This window comes from Orcinus orca, chromosome 5, assembly GCF_937001465.1.
Source record: "Orcinus orca chromosome 5, mOrcOrc1.1, whole genome shotgun sequence".
Lineage (NCBI taxonomy): Eukaryota > Metazoa > Chordata > Mammalia > Artiodactyla > Delphinidae > Orcinus > Orcinus orca.
The window spans coordinates 131,068,524-131,090,578 of NC_064563.1; the positions used below are offsets into that span (position 1 = coordinate 131,068,524).

At 35.8% G+C, this 22,055-nt stretch overlaps 1 protein-coding gene across 1 annotated transcript in view; it reads right to left on the bottom strand.

Moving 5' to 3' along the window:
* The window catches only part of CYYR1 (cysteine and tyrosine rich 1), a 104,381-nt gene that overhangs the window by 80,222 nt on the left and 2,104 nt on the right, over positions 1–22,055 (bottom strand). The window contains exon 2 of the mRNA XM_004264639.2: positions 18,370–18,472. Within this exon, the coding sequence (XP_004264687.1) occupies positions 18,370–18,472 (103 nt within the window). The remainder of the gene's footprint in view (positions 1–18,369; positions 18,473–22,055) is intronic.

Genomic DNA, 22,055 nt, shown 5'->3' on the forward strand with positions numbered 1-22,055 from the left:
ACTACATATTTCTGAAAAGTTGTGAATGAAATAAATTAAGAAAAGGAACTTAATTGGAACTCTACAATGAATCCTTTTGTAAAGCAAAATCATTGCCCTCTGGTTTTGGGATTACATGTATGATTTTTTCATAAACCTGATTTATATATTTTTATTTAGACTTGTTTACCCTGTTTTTGAGTCAGCTTCTCTAATTCACAGGTCAGCCTAGGGCAACATGGCAGATTTGCTACTTAAGGCACATGACTTTTTTGGCTGTATTATGCTTATAGCAATGGCTGAGCAGCAGGAAACAGTACTTAATTAGTTGCCTTTGCAGTTATCAGGCTGCAATCACATTTGATTAAGAAGGCTGTTTATTTCACTCAAGGCTGAGAAAGCTCTCCTGAGGAGAGATGCCCATGTTTTGGCCCAGAGAACCACAAAAAGAGCCTCGCACATGAAGGGGCACTCTGCAGCTCAGTCATAGGTTTTCTGAATGACCTTGGAGAAGTCACTTTGCTCCTCATTTGTTTCCTCTTTTCCCAGACTCCAAACGTTTTCAAAGCCCAATGTCAGGAACATATTTCAAAACTCTTCTAAGTACTTTTATGTGCTAATATACCCTTCAGTCTAATTCTGGGAGATAGGCAAGTTGTTACTCTTATACCCTCAACAAATTAATAAAGAGGCTCAATGATATTAGAAGAATAAAGTTTACACAGCAAAAAAGAAGAGGAATTCAAGACCAATTTGGTGAACTTGGTTGTTCTTCTACACCCCCTGTTGCTAAAACAACTATTAATTAAGAATAGAATCATAGAGAGTTGTTTCCTGTTTAATTTCACCTGACAAAGGGCAAGAAGGTCTATTTTCTTAATGTGAGGATGGGAATTACTTGAGACTGAAACCATAAAGAAGAGTTTTCCCCATTTATTTGATAAATATAAATTCAAATATTTGCCTATATGTAATACTTTGGAAGTTGACCTTGCATTATTCCTGGTGTTTATAGAGGAAAAATGTTGTATTAACATTGTACAGTTGCTTTTTTTTTTCATTATTTGTGGTAGCTATGTTTTTTTTAACGCCTTTATTAGAATATAATTGCTCTACAATGGTGTGTCAGTTTCTGCTTTATAACAAAGTGAATCAGCTATACATATACATATATCCCCATATCTCCTCCCTCTTGCGTCTCCCTTCCACCCTCCCTATTCCACTGCTTTAGGTGGTCACAAGGCATCAAGCTGATCTCCCTGTGCTATGTGGCTGCTTCCCACTAGCTATCTATTTTACATCTGGTAGTATATATATGTCCATGCCTCTCACATCGTCCCAACTTACCCTTCCCCCTCCCCGTGTCCTCAAGTCCATTCTATGTCTGTGCCTTTATTCCTGCCCTGCCCCTAGATTCTTCAGAACCTGTTTTTTTTTTTTTAAAGATTCCATATATATGTGTTAGCATACAGTATTTATTTTTCTCTTTCTGACTTACTTCACTCTGTATGACAGTCGCTAGGTCCATCCACCTCACTACAAATAACTCAATTTTGTTTCTTTATATGGCTGAGTAATATTCCATTGTATATATGTGCCAAATCTTCTTTATCCATTCATCTGTCAATGGACACTTAGATTGCTTCCATGTCCTGGCTATTGTAAATAGAGCTGCAATGAACATTTTGGTACATGACTCTTTTTGAATTATGGTTTTCTCAGGATATATGCCCAGTAGTGGGATTGCTGGGTCGTATGGTAGCTCTATTTTTAGTTTTTTGAGGAACCTCCAACTGTTCTCCATAGTGGCTGTATCAGTTTACATTCAGTTTACATTTACAGAGCAAGAGGGTCCCTTTTCTCAACACTCTCTCCAGCATTTATTGTTTGTAGAGTTTAGGATGATGGCCATTCTGACTAGTGTGAGGTGACACCTCATTGTACTTTGATTTGCATTTCTCTGATGATTAGTGATACTGAGCATCCTTTCATGTGTTTGTTGGCAATCTGTATATCTTATTTGGAGAAATGTCTGTTTAGGTCTTCTGCCCATTTTCGGATTGGGTTGTTTGTTTCTTTAATATTGAGCTACATGAGCTGTTTATGTATTTTGGAGATTAATCCTTTGTCTGTTGATTCATTTGCAAATATGTTCTCCCATTCTGAGGGTTGGCTTTTTGTCTTGTTTATGGTTTCCTTTGTTGTGCAAAATCTTTTAAGTTTCATTAGGTCCCATCTGTTTATTTTTATTTCCATTTCTCTAGGAGGTGGGTCAAAATGGATCTTGCTGTGATTTATGTCATAGAGTTTTCTGCCTATGTTTTCCTCTAAGAGTTTTATAGTGTCTGGCTTTACATTTAGGTCTTTGATCCATTTTGAGTTTATTTTTGTATATGGTGTTAAGGAGTGTTCTAATTTCATTCTTTTACATGTAGTTGTCCAGTTTTCCCAGCACCACTTACTGAAGAAGCGGTCTTTTCTCCATTGTATATTCTTACATCCTTTATCAAAACTAAGGTGGCCATATGTGCATGGCTTTATCTCTGGGCATTCTATCCCGTACAATTGAGCTATATTTCTGTTTTTGTGCCAGTACCATACTGTCTTGATTACTGTAGCTTTGTAGTATAGTCTGAAGTCAGGGAGCCTGATTCCTCCAGCTCTGTTTCTCTTTCTCAAGATTGCTTTGACTATTTGGGGTTTGTGTTTCCATACAAATTGTGAATTTTTTTGTGCAAGTTCTGTGAAAAATGCCAGTGGTAGTTTGATAGGGACTGCATGGAATCTGTAGATTGCTTTGGGTAGTGGAGTTATTTTCAAAATGTTGATTCTTCCAATCCAAGAACGAGGTATATCTCTCCCTCTGTTTGTATCATCTTTAATTTCCTTCATCAGTGTCTTATAGTTTTCGGCATACAGGTCTTTTGCCTCCTTAGGTAGGTTTATTCCTAGGTATTTTGTTCCTTTTGTTGCAGTGGTAAATGGGAGTGTTTCCTTAATTTCTCTTTCAGATTTTTCATCGTTAATGTATAGGAATAAAAGAGATTTCTGTGCATTAATTGTGTTTCCTGCTACTTTACCAAATTCATTGATTAGCTTTAGTAGTTTTCTGGTTACGTCTTTAGGATTCTCTATGTATTGTATTATGTCATCTGCAAACAGTGACAGTTTTACTTTTTCTTTTCTGATTTGGATTCCTTTTATTTCTTTTTCTTCTCTGACTGCTATGGCTAAAACTTCCAAAACTATGTTGAATAATAGTGGTGAGAGTGGGCAACCTTGTCTTGTTCCTGATCTTAGTGGAAATGGTTTTAGTTTTTCACCATTGAGAACGATATTGGCTCTGGGTTTGTCATATATGGCCTTTATTATGTTGAGGAAAGTTCCCTCTATGCCTACTTTCTGCAGGGTTTTTATCATAAATGGGTGTTGAATTTTGTAGAAAACTTTTTCTACATCTATTGCGATGATCATATGGTTTTTCTCCTGCAATTTGTTAATATGGTTTATCACATTGATTGGTTTGCATATATTGAAGAATCCTTGCACTCCTGGGATAAACCCTGCTTGATCATGGTGTATGATCTTTTTAATGTGCTTTTGGATACTGTTTGCTAGTATTCTGTTGAGGATTTTTGCATCTATGTTCAGCAGTGATATTGGCCTGTAGTTTTCTTTCTTTGTGACATCCTTGTCTGGTTTTGGTATCAGGGTGATGGTGGCTTTGTAGAATGAGTTGGGGAGTGTTACTCCCTCTGCTATACTTTGGAAGACTTTGAGAAGGTTAAGTGTTAGCTCTTCTCTAAATGTTTGATAGAATTTGCCTGTGAAGCCATATGGTCCTTGGCTTTTGTTTGTTGGAAGATTTTTAATCACAGTCTCAATTGCAGTGCTTGTGATTGGTCTGTTTATATTTTCTATTTCTTCCTAGTTGAGTCTCGTAAGGTTGTGCTTTTCTAAGAATTTGTCCATTTCATCCAGGTTGTCCATTTTAATGGCATATAGTTGCTTGTTGTAATCTGTCATGATCCTTCCTGTCATGTAATCTGTCATGATCGTATCATGTTACATGATACGAAGGATCATGTAACAACAAGTATCAGTTGTTACTTCTCCTTTTTCATTTCTAATTCTATTGATTTGAGTCTTCCCCCTTTTTTTCTTGATGAGTCTGGCTAATAGTTGCTAAATTTTGTTTATCTTCTCAGAGAACCAGCTTTTAGTCTGATTGATCTTTGCTATCATTTCCTTCATTTCTTTTTCATTTATTTCTGATCTGACTTTATGATTTCTTTCCTTCTGATAAATTTGGGATTTTTTTGTTCTTCTTTCTCTAATTGCTTTAGGTGTAAGGTTAGGTTGTTTATTTGAGATGTTTTCTGTTTCTTGAGGTAGGATTGTATTGCTATAAACTTCCCTCTTAGAACTGCTTTTGCTGCATCCCATAGATTTTTGGTCATCATGTTTTCATTGTCATTTGTTTCTACGTATTTTTTTATTTCCTCTTTGATTTCTTCAGTGATCTCTTGGTTATTTAGTTGTGTGTTGTTTATCCTCCATGTATTTGTATTTTTTTACAGATTTTTTCCTCTAACTGATATCTAGTCTCATAGCATTGTGGTTGGAAAAGATACTTGATACAGTTTCAATTTTCTTAAATTTACCAAGCCTTGCTTGGTTTGTGACTGAAGATATGATCTATTCTGGAGAATGTTCCATGACCACTTGAGAAGAAAGTGTATTCTGTTGTTTTTGGCTGGAATGTCCTATAAATATCAATTAAGTCCATCTTGTTTAACATGTCATTTAAAGCTTGTGTTTCCTTATTGATTTTCAGTTTGGTTGATCTGTCCATTGGTGAAAGTGCGGTGTTAAAGACCCCTACTATGATTGTGTTACTGTCGATTTCCCCTTTTATGGCTGTTAGCATTTGCCTTATGTATTGTGGTGCTCCTATGTTGGGTGCATAAATATTTACAATTGTTATATCTTCTTCTTGGATTGAATGCTTGATCATTATGTTGTGTCCTTCTTTGTCTCTGATAATGGTCTTTATTTCAAATCTATTTTGTCTGATATTAGAATTGCCGCTGTAGCTTTCTTTTGATTTCCATTTGCATGGAGTACCTTTTTCCATCCCCTCACTTTCAGTCTGTATGTGTCCCTGGGTCTGAAGTGGGTCTCTTGTATATAGGATATATACGGGTCTTGTTTCTGTATCCATTCAGCTAGTTGATGTCTTTTGGTTGGCGCGTTTAATCCATTTACATTTAAGGTAGTTATTGATATGTATGTTCCTATTACCATTTTCTTAATTGTTTTGGGTTTGTTACTGTAAATCTTTTCCTACTCTTGTGTTTCCTGCCTAGAGAAGTTCCTTTAGCATTTGTTGTAAAGCTGGTTTGGTGTTGCTGAATCCTCTTAGCTTTTGCTTGTCTGTAAAGATTTTAATTTCTCTGTCAAATCTGAATGAGATCCTTTTTGGGCAGAGTAATCTTGGTTGTAGGTTTTTCCCTTTCATCACTTTAAATATGTCTTGCCACTCCCTTCTGGCTTGCAGAGTTTCTTCTGAGAGATCAACTGTTAACCTTATGGGGATTCCCTTGTATGTTAATTATTGCTTTTCCCTTGCTGCTTTTAATATTTTTTCTTTATATTTAATTTTTGATAGTTTGATTAATATGTGTCTTGTCGTGTTTCTCCTTGGATTTATCCTGTATAGGACTCTCTGCTCTTCCTGGCCTTGATTGACTATTTCCTTTCCCATATTAGGGAAGTTTTCTAATATAATCTCTTCAAATATTTTCTCAATCCCTTTTTTTTCTTCTTCTCCTTCTGGGACACCTATAATTTGAATGTTGGTGCATATAATATTGTCCCAGAGGTCTCTGAGACTGTCCTCAGGTCTTTTCATTCTTTTTTCTTTATTCTGCTTTGCAGTAGTTATTTCCACTATTTTATCTTCCAGGTCACTTATCCATTCTTCTGCCTCGGTTATTCTGCTATTGATTCCTTCTAGAGAATTTTTAATTTCATTTATTGTGTTGTTCATTATTGTTTGTTTGCTCTTTAGTTCTTCTAGGTCCTTGTTAAACATTTCTTGTATTTTCTCCATTCTATTTCCAAGATTTTGGATTATCTTTTCTATGATTACTCTCAATTATTTTAGGTAGACTGCCTATTTCCTCTTCATTTGTTTGATCTGGTGGGTTTTTACCTTGCTCCTTCATCTGCTGTGTGTTTCTCTGTCTTCTCATTTTGCTTAACTTACTGTGTTTGGGGTCTCCTTTTTGCAGGCTGCAGGTTCATAGTTCTCCTTGTTTTTGGTGTCTGCCTCCAGTGGATAAGTTTGGTTCAGTGGGTTGTATAGGCTTCCTGGTGGAGGTGACTGTTGCCTGTGTTCTGGTGGATGAGGCTGGATCTTGTTTTTCTGGTGGGCAGGACCACGTCTGGTGGTGTGTTTTGTGGTGTCTGTGAAATTATTATGATTTTAGGCAGCCTCTCTGTTAATGGGTGGGGTTGTGTCCCTGTCTTGCCAGTTGTTTGGCATAAGGTGTCCAGCACTGTAGCTTGCTGGTTGTTGAGTGGAGCTGGCTCTTAGTGTTGAGATGGAGATCTCTGGGAGAGCTTTCGCCATTTGATATTATATGTAGCCGGGAGGTCTCTGGTGGACCAATGTCCTGAACTCTGCTCTCCCACCCCAGAGGCACAGGCCTAACACTTGGCCGGAGCACCGAGACACTTTCAGCCACATGGCCAGGTACTTGGGGACTTTCTTGCCTTGTGGAAAGTCTGAGGTCTTCTGCCAGTGTTCAGTAGGTGTTCTGTAGGAGTTGGTCCACATGTAGATGTATTTCTGATGTATTTGTGGGGAGGAAGTGAACTCCACGTCTTACTCCTCTGCCATCTTGAAGGTCTCCCTGTACAGTTGGTTATTTGCAAGCACTGGTATCACTCATTTTTTGCAAAGTGAAGCACAGAGAGATAACATTCTGTTTACCTTTTTTGACAGTGTGAATTCATACAGAGTTTATGTTTGAAGTAATTTGTCATGTTTTTCTTTATTTTTGTCAGATTTGGCCAAAGGCATAAAAAACATTCTTTGTGTTATCTGTAAGATTTTCTTTCTTCTTTCTCTTTCCTTAAGAATGCATATCCAAACTATAAATTCTATTTATCTCTGAGCTACTGTGGGTTAAACAGCCAAGGCTTTCACCCATGGAACATTCTGATGGAATCCTATTATACTTTATGTGGTTATCATCTCCCTCTGAAATTTGCATTAGTTATGGGTGTGTTCATCCTAACATTTGGCAATTGGGAGACAGCTGGAAGATAGTGTGCTCTGGTCAGCAGCTGTCCATCAGAATTCTTCCAATATAATGGAATAAAAATCACTGTGTGTGCATAATCTTGCCTCCTCAATTTTATCGATAAAATATTTTATCTCTAAAAATTATGCAACTGAATGGAGTTGTACAGGAGCCTGTTGCCTGATGAGTCACAGGCTGGCAGATCATACTGTCTCATTGATAGAACATATTCAAACATGTGAATTGTGCGAAAGCCTGGATGGGAGGTAGGTAGGACCAAAACTAGGCCTCCTAGTATATACCTGAGGCAAACTTCAGTGCAAAGCACCTTCTACCTTTGGGTTCTGGATCTTCTGTAGTGGAGCTATTTTTCAACTTTTTCCACTGAAACACTGAGCATTGATAGAGCACATTCAAATATGTGCTGTACAATGAAATATGACAAGAAGTTAAATCATTATAATCAAATTGCCTTTTGAGTTCTAATTCCTATCATCTGATTATAATTTATTATAAACAGTGTGATTCGAAAGTGATGGCTGACTCCCTAGAAATCACTCCTTTTATTTTGTAATCATACCTGATTTTTACTGCATGAAAGAAATTCTCTGAAATCAATAACATATTTGAATTATGAGTTGATATTTCTAAGCAAATATTTACCCAGATGATACATATTTATTTAGAACTCACAAAATGTCAGCTTTTTCATCCTTAAATGGAGGATTACTTGTGTTTAAATGATCCACTCTGGATCATTCAGTTGGTCAGGCCCCGTACCTTCCATGGTAGGTTGGCAGACCTGCTTCTTGTCCTCTTGGAAGGACAGACAGATCACTTAGGAACTTGAATAAAGTGATAAATAATAGTAGGGCAGAGAAAGGATACTAATATGGCAACATATAGGAGGGAATTTAATCCAGATTGAAGTTAAGAAAAAGCTCCTCCCAAAATATGATGTTTAGATATTCATAAGTTCTTATAGCAATAAATAGTTTTCATTCTTCCCATCTTGAAATCATCAGTTCTTCAGGAGACAGTAGGGAGTAGCAGAAAAAGGTCAAGCACACATAGTTTTAAATGCCAGCTTATTACACAGTAGCTGTGTGAAATTAGACAAATTACTTAACTCTGAGTCTCAACTTCCTCATCTGTACAGAGAAGAATAATAATACCCAGGTAATGGGGGCTATTCTGAAGATTAATAAACTAATATATTTTAAGCATCTGGGACAGAGATTGCATTAAATAAATGATAGTTCCCTTCACTCTAATAATTTCTGCCACTGCTAAACACTGTTTCCCTTATAATATCCAACTCTGACTTCTATCAAATGAAGGTAGCCCCTAAAACCTGGAATATATGACCAGCTGTGAGTTGTTTGGGGCACAATCTCATGGATGAATAAATAAAGATGGATCCTCACATAAACTGCTTTGTTATGGCAACATATTCAATTCAGAATGAACCAAAATACCACAAATCCTATCTTTTACATAATTTAAAATACAAAAAGCACGTAGAAGAGAATTAAGGGATTCACTGTTCCCGCCACCATGAAAGGTATATTCAGGCTGATTAGTGAAGGAAAGATCAATTTTAACAGTGAAGGAATTTTGAAGGGCTGGAGAACACTTTTAGGGAAGCTGAAATAGATGTAGAACACTTTTCAGGAGGCTGATCAGATCTAGAAAGGGGAGAAATACAGTGTATTCCCGAATTTTCACGGGCTCCATGGTGGGCTTGCTGTTCTCTTTCTTACACTTCTCTTCGGAACATCCCATTCACTCCCCCCACACCTGTTTCAGCCAGCACCTCTAGGCTTTTTACTCCCAAATCTAGATGTGATGCTCCAGGCTCTCCAATGAGGTTCAATTTGTGCATCCCACCCACTAAAGGTTCACTGAATTTGTCTTATAGGATATAAAGCCTATTACCCCCACTCCCCACCACTCAACATATTAAAAATGGAATTCATCCCCCTCTCTGAACCTTCTTGAATGTTCCTCATTAGTTCCCAGAACACACTATCTACACAATCATTCAGAACTTCAGACTTGATTTGTACTTGTTCCTCTTGTTTAGCCCCAATTCTTAGTCTCTTTTATCACTTTGCCCTGCAGTACAGGACATTGTCAAAGAGCACCAGCCCTCTCTACAAGCATGCCTGAAGAATGGGCAGCATCAGACCCCCTGGGAGTTTGTTAAAAATGCAGAATTTCAGGTTCCACACCAGACCTAACCAAATCAGAATCCACATGTTAACAAGGTGCTGTGATATTTATATTAACAAATAAATATTTGATCTTTGTCCCATTTCTGGCACAGAGATCCTAAAACCCCTGGAATTTCCTAAGTGATAAGAGTAATAAAGGTGTCTTAATATTCATAACAAACCCCTTTCAACCACATCTGAGTTTATGTTAATGAGGTGAGTTTTAGAAATCACCTGAGGATGGAGCTGGTTGCCAGGGAAACCAACCTTGTGGTTAGAGGGTTGGAACTTTCATTCCAACCTCCAGACCTCCAGGGAGGGGAGAGGGACTGGAGGTTGAGTTAAATCATTAACAGTCAATGATTTAATCAATCATGTCTATGTAATGAAGCCTCCATAAAACCCCAAAAGGACAGGGTTCAGAGAGCTTCCTGGGTTGGTGAACATGTGGAGAATTAGGGAGAGGGACATGACTGGAGACAGCATTGAAGCGTCAAACCTTTCCCCATACTTTGCCCTATGCAGCTCTTCCATCTGGCTGTCTCTTATTTATAATGTTTTATTCTAGTAAGTAAAATGTTTCTTTGACTTCTGTGAGTGCTCTAGCAAATTTATTGAATCCTAGGGTCATTGAAACCTCTAATTTATAGTTCAAAAGCTCAGGTGACACCATGGACTTGCAACTGGTGGCTAAAGTTGGGGAAGGTGGGAGCAGTTTTATAGGACTGGACCAGTAACCTGTGGATCTGATGTTCTCTCCAGGTACATAGTGTCAGAACTGAGTTAATTGCTTGTGGTGTTGGAAAACCCACACAATGAAATTGGTCTTAAAATCTTAGGTGTCCATGTGATCTCTTACTGTCTTCATCAAACATTTCCATTGCTTTCTTTCTTTTAATTATAAGGATTTCCCAAAATATAAGAATTACAGATACTAGTATAAAACACCCACATACCCACTGCCTATACTTATTGCATGTTAATAATTTATAATATGTTTCAGATTTGTATTTTTTCAGTAATAAAATATTAGAGTTGAAGGTCTCCTTCCTACTCCTGTGCCTAAGGTGACAAACTTGTCCCAGGACTGTCCCAAATTGTAGCACTGAAAGTCCTGCACCCCAGGAAACCCCTCAGTTCTGGGAAATACTGAAATTCATCTGTACTTTTCCCTCCCCCACACATTTACCACACATTTACCACATGTGCATGTTTCTATAATATACAGAATTATTTTATGTGTTTAGCTTTATGCAAATAGTATCATGTTTGGCACATTCTTTTCCTGTTAGCTCTTTTTCAAACAGCATTACAGTTTTGAGATTTACTCTAATGATACACTAACATACGTGGATTTAATTGCTATATCCCATTCTACTGTATGAATATACTCTAATTTACTTATCCATTCTCCTCTGATAGAAATTTAGGTTGCTTCCAATATTATGTTATTTTAAATAATATCAACCAACATTACAATATCTCCTTGTGCATATTTGAGGATTTTCTAGGGAATATATGTAGAAGGGGTAAACTGCCAAGTCCTAAAGGATGCCCATCTTCATCTTTTCTGCATGTGGTCAAATTGCTCCCAAGTGTTGATAACGGTTTGTGTTTTCCCACCAGCAGTGTGAGTTCCCTTTCACGTTGGCCCACAGTGCTTGGTGCTATCAGACTTACAGAGTATTGCTAGCCTGACAGCTCTGAACAGTCTTGTACTGTTTTGAAATGCATTTCCCTGCTTTAGCTAGCCAGGGGGAGCATCTTCCGTGTGTTTATTGCCCTTCTGGTTTTCTTCTCTACTACTTTTGAGCACACACATTGCCCATTTTCCTATTGAGGCATTATGGATACTAATCTTTTGTGAATCATATGAACTGCAAGTATCTTCTCCAAGTGGGGAATTTGCCTGACACTTCGCCTATGGAATTGTTGCCTTATATATTTTTTAAAAATTTAAAGATTGATATATAATTCACATACCATAAAATTCATTGTTTTAAAGTGTAGAGTTCAGTGATTTAGTATACCTCTTCTTTTACAGTTTGTGCTTTCTAGCTTTTATTTTAGAAATCTTTCCTATTCTGATACTATGATGCCATTCTACTCTTTTTAAAAATGTTGTAAATGTTTGCTTCTTGCCTTTATGTAATTAACCCATTAGGATAGATTTTGGGGTGTGGTGTGATGGAGTGATCTAGTTTAACGTTTATCTGTATAGATAGTTAATTGTCTTGGCACCATTTATTAAATAATCCACCCACCTCTACTGGTTTGTAATCAGTAATCATCTCCGTTATCACATGAGTCAACTTCTAAGCTTTATATTCTATCAGTATATAGAATATAAAGTATATATAGTGTATATATCTATATATATATATAGTATATATATATAGTATATATATCTGTGAACCAATATCACACTATTTATTTTCCATAACTTTATAATAAATCTTGATGTCTCCTAGGCATGTCTTTTCACTTTGTTGTTTTTCATAACTGTTTTCTTTTGTCTACACCCTTTTCTTGCTCATATACATTTTAGGCTCAGTCTGTCAAACTCAATAAAAAATGGTTCTGTGGGTTTTTATTAGAATTGTATTGATTTTACATATAGTTCGGGAAGAATTGACATATCCCAATATTGAAAACCTTACAATATTCCCATCCACAATTCGGTATCTCTTAATTTCTTTAAGTCTCCCTTTAATCTCTTGAAACTTTTATGTATTTATATTACTCCATAAGTGCCATGCACATATTATTGGATTTCTTATTAGGTACTTAGTTTCTGGTGTTGTGAGATTTGTGTACACACATATATATTACGTTTTCTGAGTGTTGTTGATGTATAGGGATACATTAATTTTTGTACACTGATCTTACATCTTGCAACGTTGATGAATTCTCTTATTTGTTTGTATAGTCTGAGGAGTATAGGCAATCATATCATTGGTAAATAATAACAATTTAGTTCTTTCATTTCCAATTGGAATCATTTCTTTTTAATTTGTCTTGTTGGTTACACTGACCAAGCCAGTAAGATGCTGAATAGAGTGGTGCTAGATACTAGCTTGTCTTATAGTTGCCTTAAAAGGGAATGGTCATAACAGTGTAGCACTGAGTATGGTTCTTGAGGTAGGTTTTGTTTTTTCTTTTGAGATCTTTATTCAGTTAAGAAATTTTCCTCTATTCATAGTTTGCTAAGTGTTTTTTTAACTCAAGTGAGTGATGGATTTCATCAATTGTCGTTTCTTTCAAGGATCTTCTTAGAATTGCTCTCCTTCAAGAAGTCTTCCTAGCACCCTAAAGTTGGACTAAAAACTCCTTCTCTCTGATTCCACTACATTTAGTCCTTTCCACAGCCTACTAAATTGTCTGTTTTCTAAGTTCATGTTTCGCAGTAGCTTATAAGCAATTCAAGAGCAGGAACTGTGTTTGATTCATGGCTATGTCCTCCATTACCAGTTGTAGAACATAGAATATCTCTGTACATATTATAGAAATAAATTGCTGGGAACATGTTCTAGAAACTTATCTAGCCCTTCCTAAAAACAAATTATGTTCTTAACAATGAAGCTTAATTTACAAAGGCAATTATGATTGAATAGAGTAGATTCAAAAAATTTTAGATATCTACACCTTTATATTTGCTCTTAATAATACATAAAATGTATTTATGTAATACATAAAATACATGTCTTCTGAGAAACAATGACTTTCTTCTTATAGCAAACATTATCTGTTACTACATTAATTTTTTTTAATTCAATTACTTAAACTAAAAAAAAATGTTCTCTGAGCATGCCATTCTCTACAAATCTCCATGTATTCACCAGTCTGGCAGCTTTCCAAACCCTGTCCTTTTGCATTTTCATGGAGGTTTCATTACAAAGGCATGATTGATTAAATCATTGACCATTGATACTGAAATCAATCTCCAGCCCCTCTTCCCTCCCTAGAGGTCCAGGGGTTGGGATTGAAAGTCCCAACCCCCTAATCACATGGTTGGTTTCCCTGGCAACCAGCCCCCATCCCCAGGTGCTTTCCAAAAGTCACCTCATTAACATTAAAATCAAGTTCATATTCATTTTAACATTATATTAGTTATTTATCATTCTGTCATTATTAAAACAAAAACAAGACTCCCACAAACTTTGATTTGCTCAGAATGTACCTTTTAGAGGTGTTTTATCATATCTAAGTCCTAAGAACATTTTAATTCATTTAATTTAAATGATGTTCTTACCAATGCCAAAGGCCTTTCAAACTGTATTACGTTTCTCTCCTTATTTGAACAGCCTCATTTATTTTATTCGGAATGCTCAGCTACTTAGTGAGTATGGGACCTCAAATGCCATTTGGAAATATGAAACCTTTATCTTTTAACTCAGTTTTGCTTTCATGAATAACATGGTTCTAACATCACAGTTGTGATATTTATTAGCTGTCTTTGCAAAACTTTGGGCAATACATCTTTTACATTTCATTGAAAAGAAAAGAAACTTAATCCCACCAGCATCTCCATTATTAGTTCTTTCTTTTGATTTTTCCCCGTGGGAATTTTGTGTTGGCCAGATGGCACACTGAAGGATCCCTAGACATATCTGCATTCTATGAAAGCAACATGGAAAAGCAAAATCTATTTCTGAATGAGGGGATTAAATTTTATATCTTATCATCTGGCTCACCACGTCCAACCCAGTCATTATTTGGTTCATGTTCAATATTGTACAATTATTCTCCTATTCACATAACAGTCTTTCTTCGTTTTCAGTAAAGTCCTGCTTTTAGTCTGTCCCATTGCTAATGGTAATTAGCCACTCAATTGCACCCTCTGAGCCCTTGAATTCTACTAGTTCTAAAGAATACTCCATAAACCTTATCTTTATGTTGGATCCTATCTCTAGGAAATGTCAGTCAAATTTCATCAACAGCAAAACTGAAATACCCATTTCCATATTCAAGACAGAATGTTTATTTTCCATGGAGAAAAGTGGCTGGATGAAATGTTTGAGAATCAGTTTGATGAGAAATTGTTTACTTTGTAAATTGGTCCAATTCTCATTTTCAAACACAGTGAGGTTTCTAATTGTCAGGTAGTTACACTCCTGATCAAAAATGGAGGAAAAATTTCCAGTCACATATTCTGTCATAAATGGTATTAAATAGAGTAACATCTCAAAGTGTTCACTCTAAATATTTTCTCTATGGAATAAGTAAAAATAATGTTCATTTGGTGCCTTCTCACCTTTGTCCCTTTTCTTAGTGGTTTCTAAGAGTGAGTCCGTTTTACATAAAACCAGCTCTTATTTCCAGAAAAATACTGAACTATTTTATTTTAGTTTTGTTAGACATGACCAATAAAAGAATGTAGTCTACTAATAAAAGTCTGTAAAATAAGGATGTATCTTTTGTCTTACCTATTTATTTGTATGTTATATTCAAAGTTTAACCTTCCTCTTCCAGCAACACTGAACAACATGGGTTTTCCCAAACTGACCATTTTCTTTCTTAAATCTTTGCCTTTGTAGGGGACACTGTCTCTGTCTGGAATGCTCTTCCCTTTCTTCACTGTCCATTTATGTAAATATCTACTCTTTCTTTAAAACTTTGTTCAAATTTCATATTTATGAGACTTTCTCTAAACATCTCTTTCTAAACACACACACACACATTTAGCTGCTTTCTCTCTTCTCAGCCTTTCAATAACACTTCATAGATTAATTCTATGAAGAATTATTTGTCTACATTTTCTTCTCGTACAAGATTGTGAGATTGTAAAGGTCAGGGAACATCATTTATTCATCTTTGGATCCTATGCTGCCATGGTAACAGGCACTCAATATGAATTTGTAAATAACTGATTGCATAGTATATGCTGACTTTTGCAAAAATTATTCTTAAATTCTGGAAAATAATACTGTTACTTTTCTATATGGAAGTCAATATCTGTGACCATAATGAGCAAAAGCAGGCATGCCATTTTAAATAGATTTATGTCAAATAGACTTATTGTATTGCTCATTTTGCAGTATATACAAATATCAAATCATTATGTTGTACATCTGAAACCAATATAATGTTACACATCAATTACATCTCAATTTTAAAAAGTATATATGTTATTTTTAAAGTTTAATTTTTAAATTGTTTTCACAAGACACAAATAAATTTTCAGATTCCTAACTGATAGAAAGGGGGTAAAAGGGAGAGACCTGAGTAAAATAATACTTTTCAACTATATAAAAGGTGAATTGAAAGATAGCTCTTGTGATATCTTTGAAAACAAATCTTAACGATTAATTTGCAGAAGTTTAGAAAGAGCAGTTGAAGTAAATGGAATTAAGGGCTAAACACCTCTACTCATTATTTTAGAGAGGCCTCAGCAAGAAGGATTAAGTGTGCCTTACCTTACCAATTTACACAGTCTAGAATGACCCAAATCGTGTTTTGTACTCTCTTTAGCTCATTTTAGGCTAAGCCAAGACATTTTCTATTTGAAAATAAACAAGACTCGAAGCCAGATTTATAAAATTATTCATTTAGGATACAAAACATTCCACTGTGTTTATTGCTTTCTTCCCTATTACCTTACTGATGACCATGAAGATTAAGTTCTCTGTTAAGATGATTAAAATGATTTTACTAAGAATGTGCCTGGATGCTTGGAAGAGAAGAAGCATAGCGTATGAGTTCCAAAATAGCAATATTTGAAAACATGTGTATGAAAGAACTTTTGTAAGCATTCTTGGAATTATTTTCCCTTTCTCTACCCCACACACCCACCCTAACTCAAAAAAGAGAAAAGCTTTGGGTGGAGTTAACTCTTTTCAAATCTTAAACAATAACTGGAAATCCTGAAAATGTATTCTCCTTTATCCAGTGGGGAAAACACTTTAAAGCTCTTTTTTTTCTCTAAGAATTGTTTAGCAAGGGATTTACTTAGTGGTTTCTATTTTGAACAGAAAATTCAGTTTAGCTGCCTGAAATATAATGCCATCTGTGTTTATTTCCGCCCTCCAAAAAACACAATTCTTTTTTTCAAACATAGCAAGTACATGGCCCTAATAACCCAGATAAAGATATAACTCAACAAATTCTTTACTTTAACCAAGTGATAAAATTAGTTCTAAGAATAGGTACCATAAAAAATGAATCTGATTGCAAATATAAAACATGAAAAGCACAACTGTAAATTAAAAAATATTTAACTATTTTGATTAGTAAGTAATTATGTCTTCTATATATATTTATCAGGTTGGAGGTATCTATGAGGTGAGAAAAAGGGCACAACACACACATTGTGATGTAGTTAGTGGGCAGAGAAATGGGCCAGGAGCCACAGAACCAAAGAATCAGAGTCATTCTGACACCAGGTTCTTCAAATCTATACCACCTTTGGGGCCCACTCACACATCTACCTGTAACAACAGCCTCTGGCATGTGGAGATCATTGGAAGAATCAAATTTGAATTTAGTAATGAAGTATTTTAATTTACTTAAAAAGTATGAAGTGATATACAAATGAGAAACATCATTATGTATTTATATTCTAAGCTGATTCTGACTGTTTTCTAAATGTAAAGGGACTTAATGTTTTTCCACCAAATCTTCTATGAGAAAAAATTAAAACATTTTAGAGTTTATTTGCATTTCAAAGAATGCTTAAATTCTGTTCATCAATCTTTATTACAGCCTGACATTTCTTCCATCGCTATGACAGTCTTCAAGAATATCCTGAAGTATGATTCTTTCTGGCCTTATTCATGGAGACATGATCTCTAAGATCAGCCCCACTTTGATTCTAGAAAGTCTATGCGATGCCAGGTTTTCTATTCTCAGGAAACCGAGGATGACTTATAAGCCATCTCAATGGGTATATGCTTAAAATAGCCAGACACACATCACTTATTGCCTAATCTTTCCTGGCTCCACGTAAGCCTTCATAAAACACAAGTTAAGTCACAATGGAGCAGCCTTCAAATCATCCTGACAGTCACTTGAAAAATACAAAATGCAGACTCCTGAAAGCCATGGGTGATGGTCACCCATGGGTGAAATTCTTATGTTCCTATTCTCTACCTTCTATTTCTCAACTTGAAGGTGTGTGTAGAGGAACAGAGAGTTGCACAGTCCTCAGACATACAACCCTGAAGACAACTTCTGCTCGTCCATTTCCCTTCGCCTAGAAGCATCTCTAAAATAAATTCTTAATTTGTTAGAGAGAAATACTTAACACCTTCTCTGCATGTATGTTTCATTGATTTTTGTAGTTGGTTATCACTTTACCCTGTTGAGGCTAGATTTCTTGGGATCTAATCTTGTTTCCCAAAGTTGCTTTAGATGCATCATGTAGAAAACTGACGTTTCATATCTCAACTGTTTTTTATTCATAATGTCTCTTTTCCCTGATATCTACTGGCTGAGTCAGACAAATATATGCATGGCAAAATAAACTGGCTATCATTAAATGACAAATTCTAACTTACTAATCCTTCAACAAACGGACAAAAAATATAGTTTACAATGTTAAAAAATGATCAATATATGAATATGGTCTAGTTAAAACATTATTATTACTATTACATTATTATTATCATAAAACAAATTAGACAATAAAAATATTCTTTAAACTCCCTTCTAACAAAAGCAATTTATTTTGTATATTAATTTGCACATTTAGTTAAATAATACAATACACTAGATAGTGATGAGTGTTGACTGTCTCCAGTAAAGATTTTATGTCAACAATCAATCTTAGAATTTCCTACTCATAGCTATAACTTAGTACTTTTTGAAAACATAACCGGGCAAGGGAAAAAGTATCAATATGGCCAAATTCGATTAATACTCACGAGAGAATATTCCCAATATAGGCATAGTAGGAGCAACAGTAGGGCGTGGTTCCATCACAGCAGTAAGATTTGCAGTCTTTGCCACACTGAGCAAGGCAATCCTCTACAAAATAAAAACCATATCCGTGCAGTTACATTTCTGAAAATCCCACCTTCATGAAAAATCACTCTATTTCACATCTTGATCGGTCAACCACCACTCTTTAGCACATTTAGACTTTCATTTTACGTGCTCACAATTCTAAAACATTTGGAAGCACCTAAACTAGTTTTCCTTCCTTATTAGACATAAATCTGGAAAAGGCAAAGACCAGTCTTTGAACCTCCTCCATCGAGCACCATAATTGGTAGTCAGAGTTGGTTGAATGAGACATTGAAGGGAGGAATGAGTGATCCAACTAATCAGACATTAAATTCGTCAACAGAGTTTTTGCAATAATTTTTAAATGATAAAAGTCTTTTGACTTTAGGGTGCTACTCTCAACTACATTTAATGGAAAGTGTTGTTGACATGAATAATATCAACTGGAGATAATATTTAAGTAATGTATATTTTTCACCACAATGCATTATATGCTTCCCTTTCCCTACCATTTTTTTACCTTCGTAATTACAGTTTGTATATATAAGGTACCACAGATGAGTCTGCATATCCTGTTAATCCATTTGGATTGGAAGATAATGAGTTAGTTAGCTGTGGGGGAAAGTTCCTATAGATAATTCACTGGTGAATAATTAAGAGTTTATTTGATGCCAGATTTAAGAATCAATAAGCTATGAGGGCTTCCCTGGTGGCGCAGTGGTTGAGAGTCCGCCTGCCGATTCAGGGGACACGGGTTCGGGCCCCGATCCGGGAGGATCCCACGTGCCGCAGAGGGTCTGGGCCCGTGAGCCATGGCCGCTGAGCCTGCATGTCCGGAGCCTGTGCTCCACAACGGGAGAGGCCACGACAGTGAGAGGCCCACGGACCTCAAAAAAAAAAAAAAAAAAGAATCAATAAGCTATGAAACAGCACTATGTGAAAAGGGAAATGTATTTTCTGATTAAAAAGGACATACCAGAGCTGACAAAACCAAATTACTGTCTTTTTTCCATGCTTTTGGCAAGGAAAATTATACCAAAATGTTAAATAAAAATTACCCTACCTTTAAAAAATTCTTTATTCTTCCTAAATGATTTATGTTTAACAAGTTAAGGTTATCATTTAGTTATAATCAGTGGTATAAATTACAATGGATATATGAGTTTCAGGTACATGTAGGAAAACATTAAGTACAGTCTGATAATTTAAGGTACATGTTCAAGAATCACAAAATAGGTCATTTCCAACTCAATCTCTGAAGGCAATAACTACTATCTAAATTATATAAGACTTTTGCTTTTCTGTCAAAGTCATAACATAAAAGTGCAAATGTTATATATATGCCTACACGTCCATGTAATTGATTTGTCTAGAGAGGAAAATACAGATTTTCCTTTTAAATCACCTCCCTGACAAGATGATTCTTTACAAATTGATGCGATCAAAACCCAGCAAAGTTCTTTCACCTTTATCAATAATGCATGGCCTCTGTGGAACAAGTCAAAAGTTCATGTTTTCTTTTCCTCAATTTTATTCTACTTCATAAATGAACAAACCTTAATGTTTTCTTCTGGGATGTGGTAAGAAGACATGAAAGGGAAAAATAACTACCTTTGTAAGATTCAGTAACTCTACTTAAATCCAAAATTTTGAGGGCAGAAAACACGATCTAATGATTTATTGACAGTGTCTGCTTTTTGCAGTTTATTTTATCATTTTCCCAGGGAATTTCTATAGCTTTTATTTTTAGTACTGTTTAATTAAGTCAAATATTTAGACTAGTCAGTTATCTCAAGCGCTTAGCTGGGATGTTTTGCTTTATGCTCTTAAAAGCCGTTCAGATAGTGGGAGAGCTGACACCCCCGCCTTATTCTGTCAGAGCAGGACAAGTGATTTTTAAATAGCTTCATGGGGTGCCTTTTGCATAATGCCCAAGACAGTGACATCTTATTAAGCTCTCCATGATTATCGAAAATTCAATTACTGCTATTGTAAGGACATGGTGTTATCAAAATATTTTGAGCCAATGTTACAGGAAACCAAGCCCCAAATCTTGTAGCCAAGAAGCTGGATTATACCTGCAGCAAACATCTAGATCCTGCCACACATTGTTCATTATTTTTATGGCCTTTTCCACACTCTTGTCTACTTCCCAGAATTAAACAACTGAAAAGGCAAGGTTTAATAGTATGGCAAATACATTCACAATCACAACATTTCCAAATTGGGGGGTCAACCACACCTCAAACTTATTTTGATATGTTAGTTGCTTTCTCCGATTTATTTGAGAACAATCCTATAAAGATCACAGCTTGGACAGTACAGAAGCATTTTCTCACGTGTGAAAGAATGAAACATCCCAATGACCCTCAGAAGATAAATAATATTATTACTAATATTCAAGTTAACATTCTTGAAAATTAGCTAGTTCCAATTTTCATCAATGACTTTAGTTAAAGGTAGCATCTGGAAGAAGCTTCCCCACTCCCATCTTAAGAAATGTGTAGTACAGGAAAGCATCTGGCTCCAAGCACTTGCTCAGAATTGGCTCTTGTAATCTATAGCTAAGGATCAGAAAGGAAGGAAAAGGAGGAGACAGAAGTCACTGGCTAGGGTTGGGAAGGTTAAAACCTTGGCCGAATCCTGTCTTTGTAGCCTGCAGTGGGAGTTGGATAATAATATAAACACTTCATTGAATCCCTTCCCCAAAGTGACTCCACAGTCAGACATGATGCTTCAGGTATAGAAACCTTGCTGTTATTTCCTTAACGAATGGAAGCTGTATTTAACACATTTTCCTTGGAGAAAATAATTCAGGTTACGGACAGTGCATCTGCATAGGTTTTTGTCCCATTAAAGCTGGCAATTTATTTAACAGCATATCTGGATTAATTCTATGTCTTCCGTGTTCCCCCGTCTCATCCCAATCCTCACTTCCAGCCTTATCTCTTAGTTCCAACCCAACTGTGTTATCTGTTTTTGCATATACAAATCTCATGATTTTTGCCTTTGTTCACATCTATCCTACTATATCTCCTATGTCCAAGGCTTCCTCTAATTCAAAGGTGTAGGTCCTAAAATGTCCTCCTTAATTTAATTTCTCTGAGCAAATATTTCCTGAGTTCCTCTTATGGGCCAGGTGTTTCACTAGTCTCTGAGAATATTATGCTAAACAAAATAGACATCATCTTCATGGAGCATATCCTCCTAAGCCAGCAATAAGGTCTCCTTCAAACACCTAGAGCACATGGTGTATCTCTCCTATAATACAGCTTTTTATACCTTAGAGTAAAGGGCACACCTGATCTCCCAGACAAGACTCAAAGCATGGCCTCTGTCCTACGTATCATTCAACACTTCTCATTCCATAAATATTAGTTGAGTGAATACGGCAAGCATAAAAAGGCCTCTGAAATAGAGTTCAGGAATTAATATCAAAAGCACATTAGCGAAAAAAGGAAAAAAAAAAAAAAAAAAAAAAAAAGCACATTAGCTAATCATTTCTTATCAAAGATGATAACGTGACCTAGTATTGGCTTGCAATGACTTTGTAGCGTACTAGGGAGGGATGAGGATGGAGAGAAGAAATGAATGGAACGAAAAC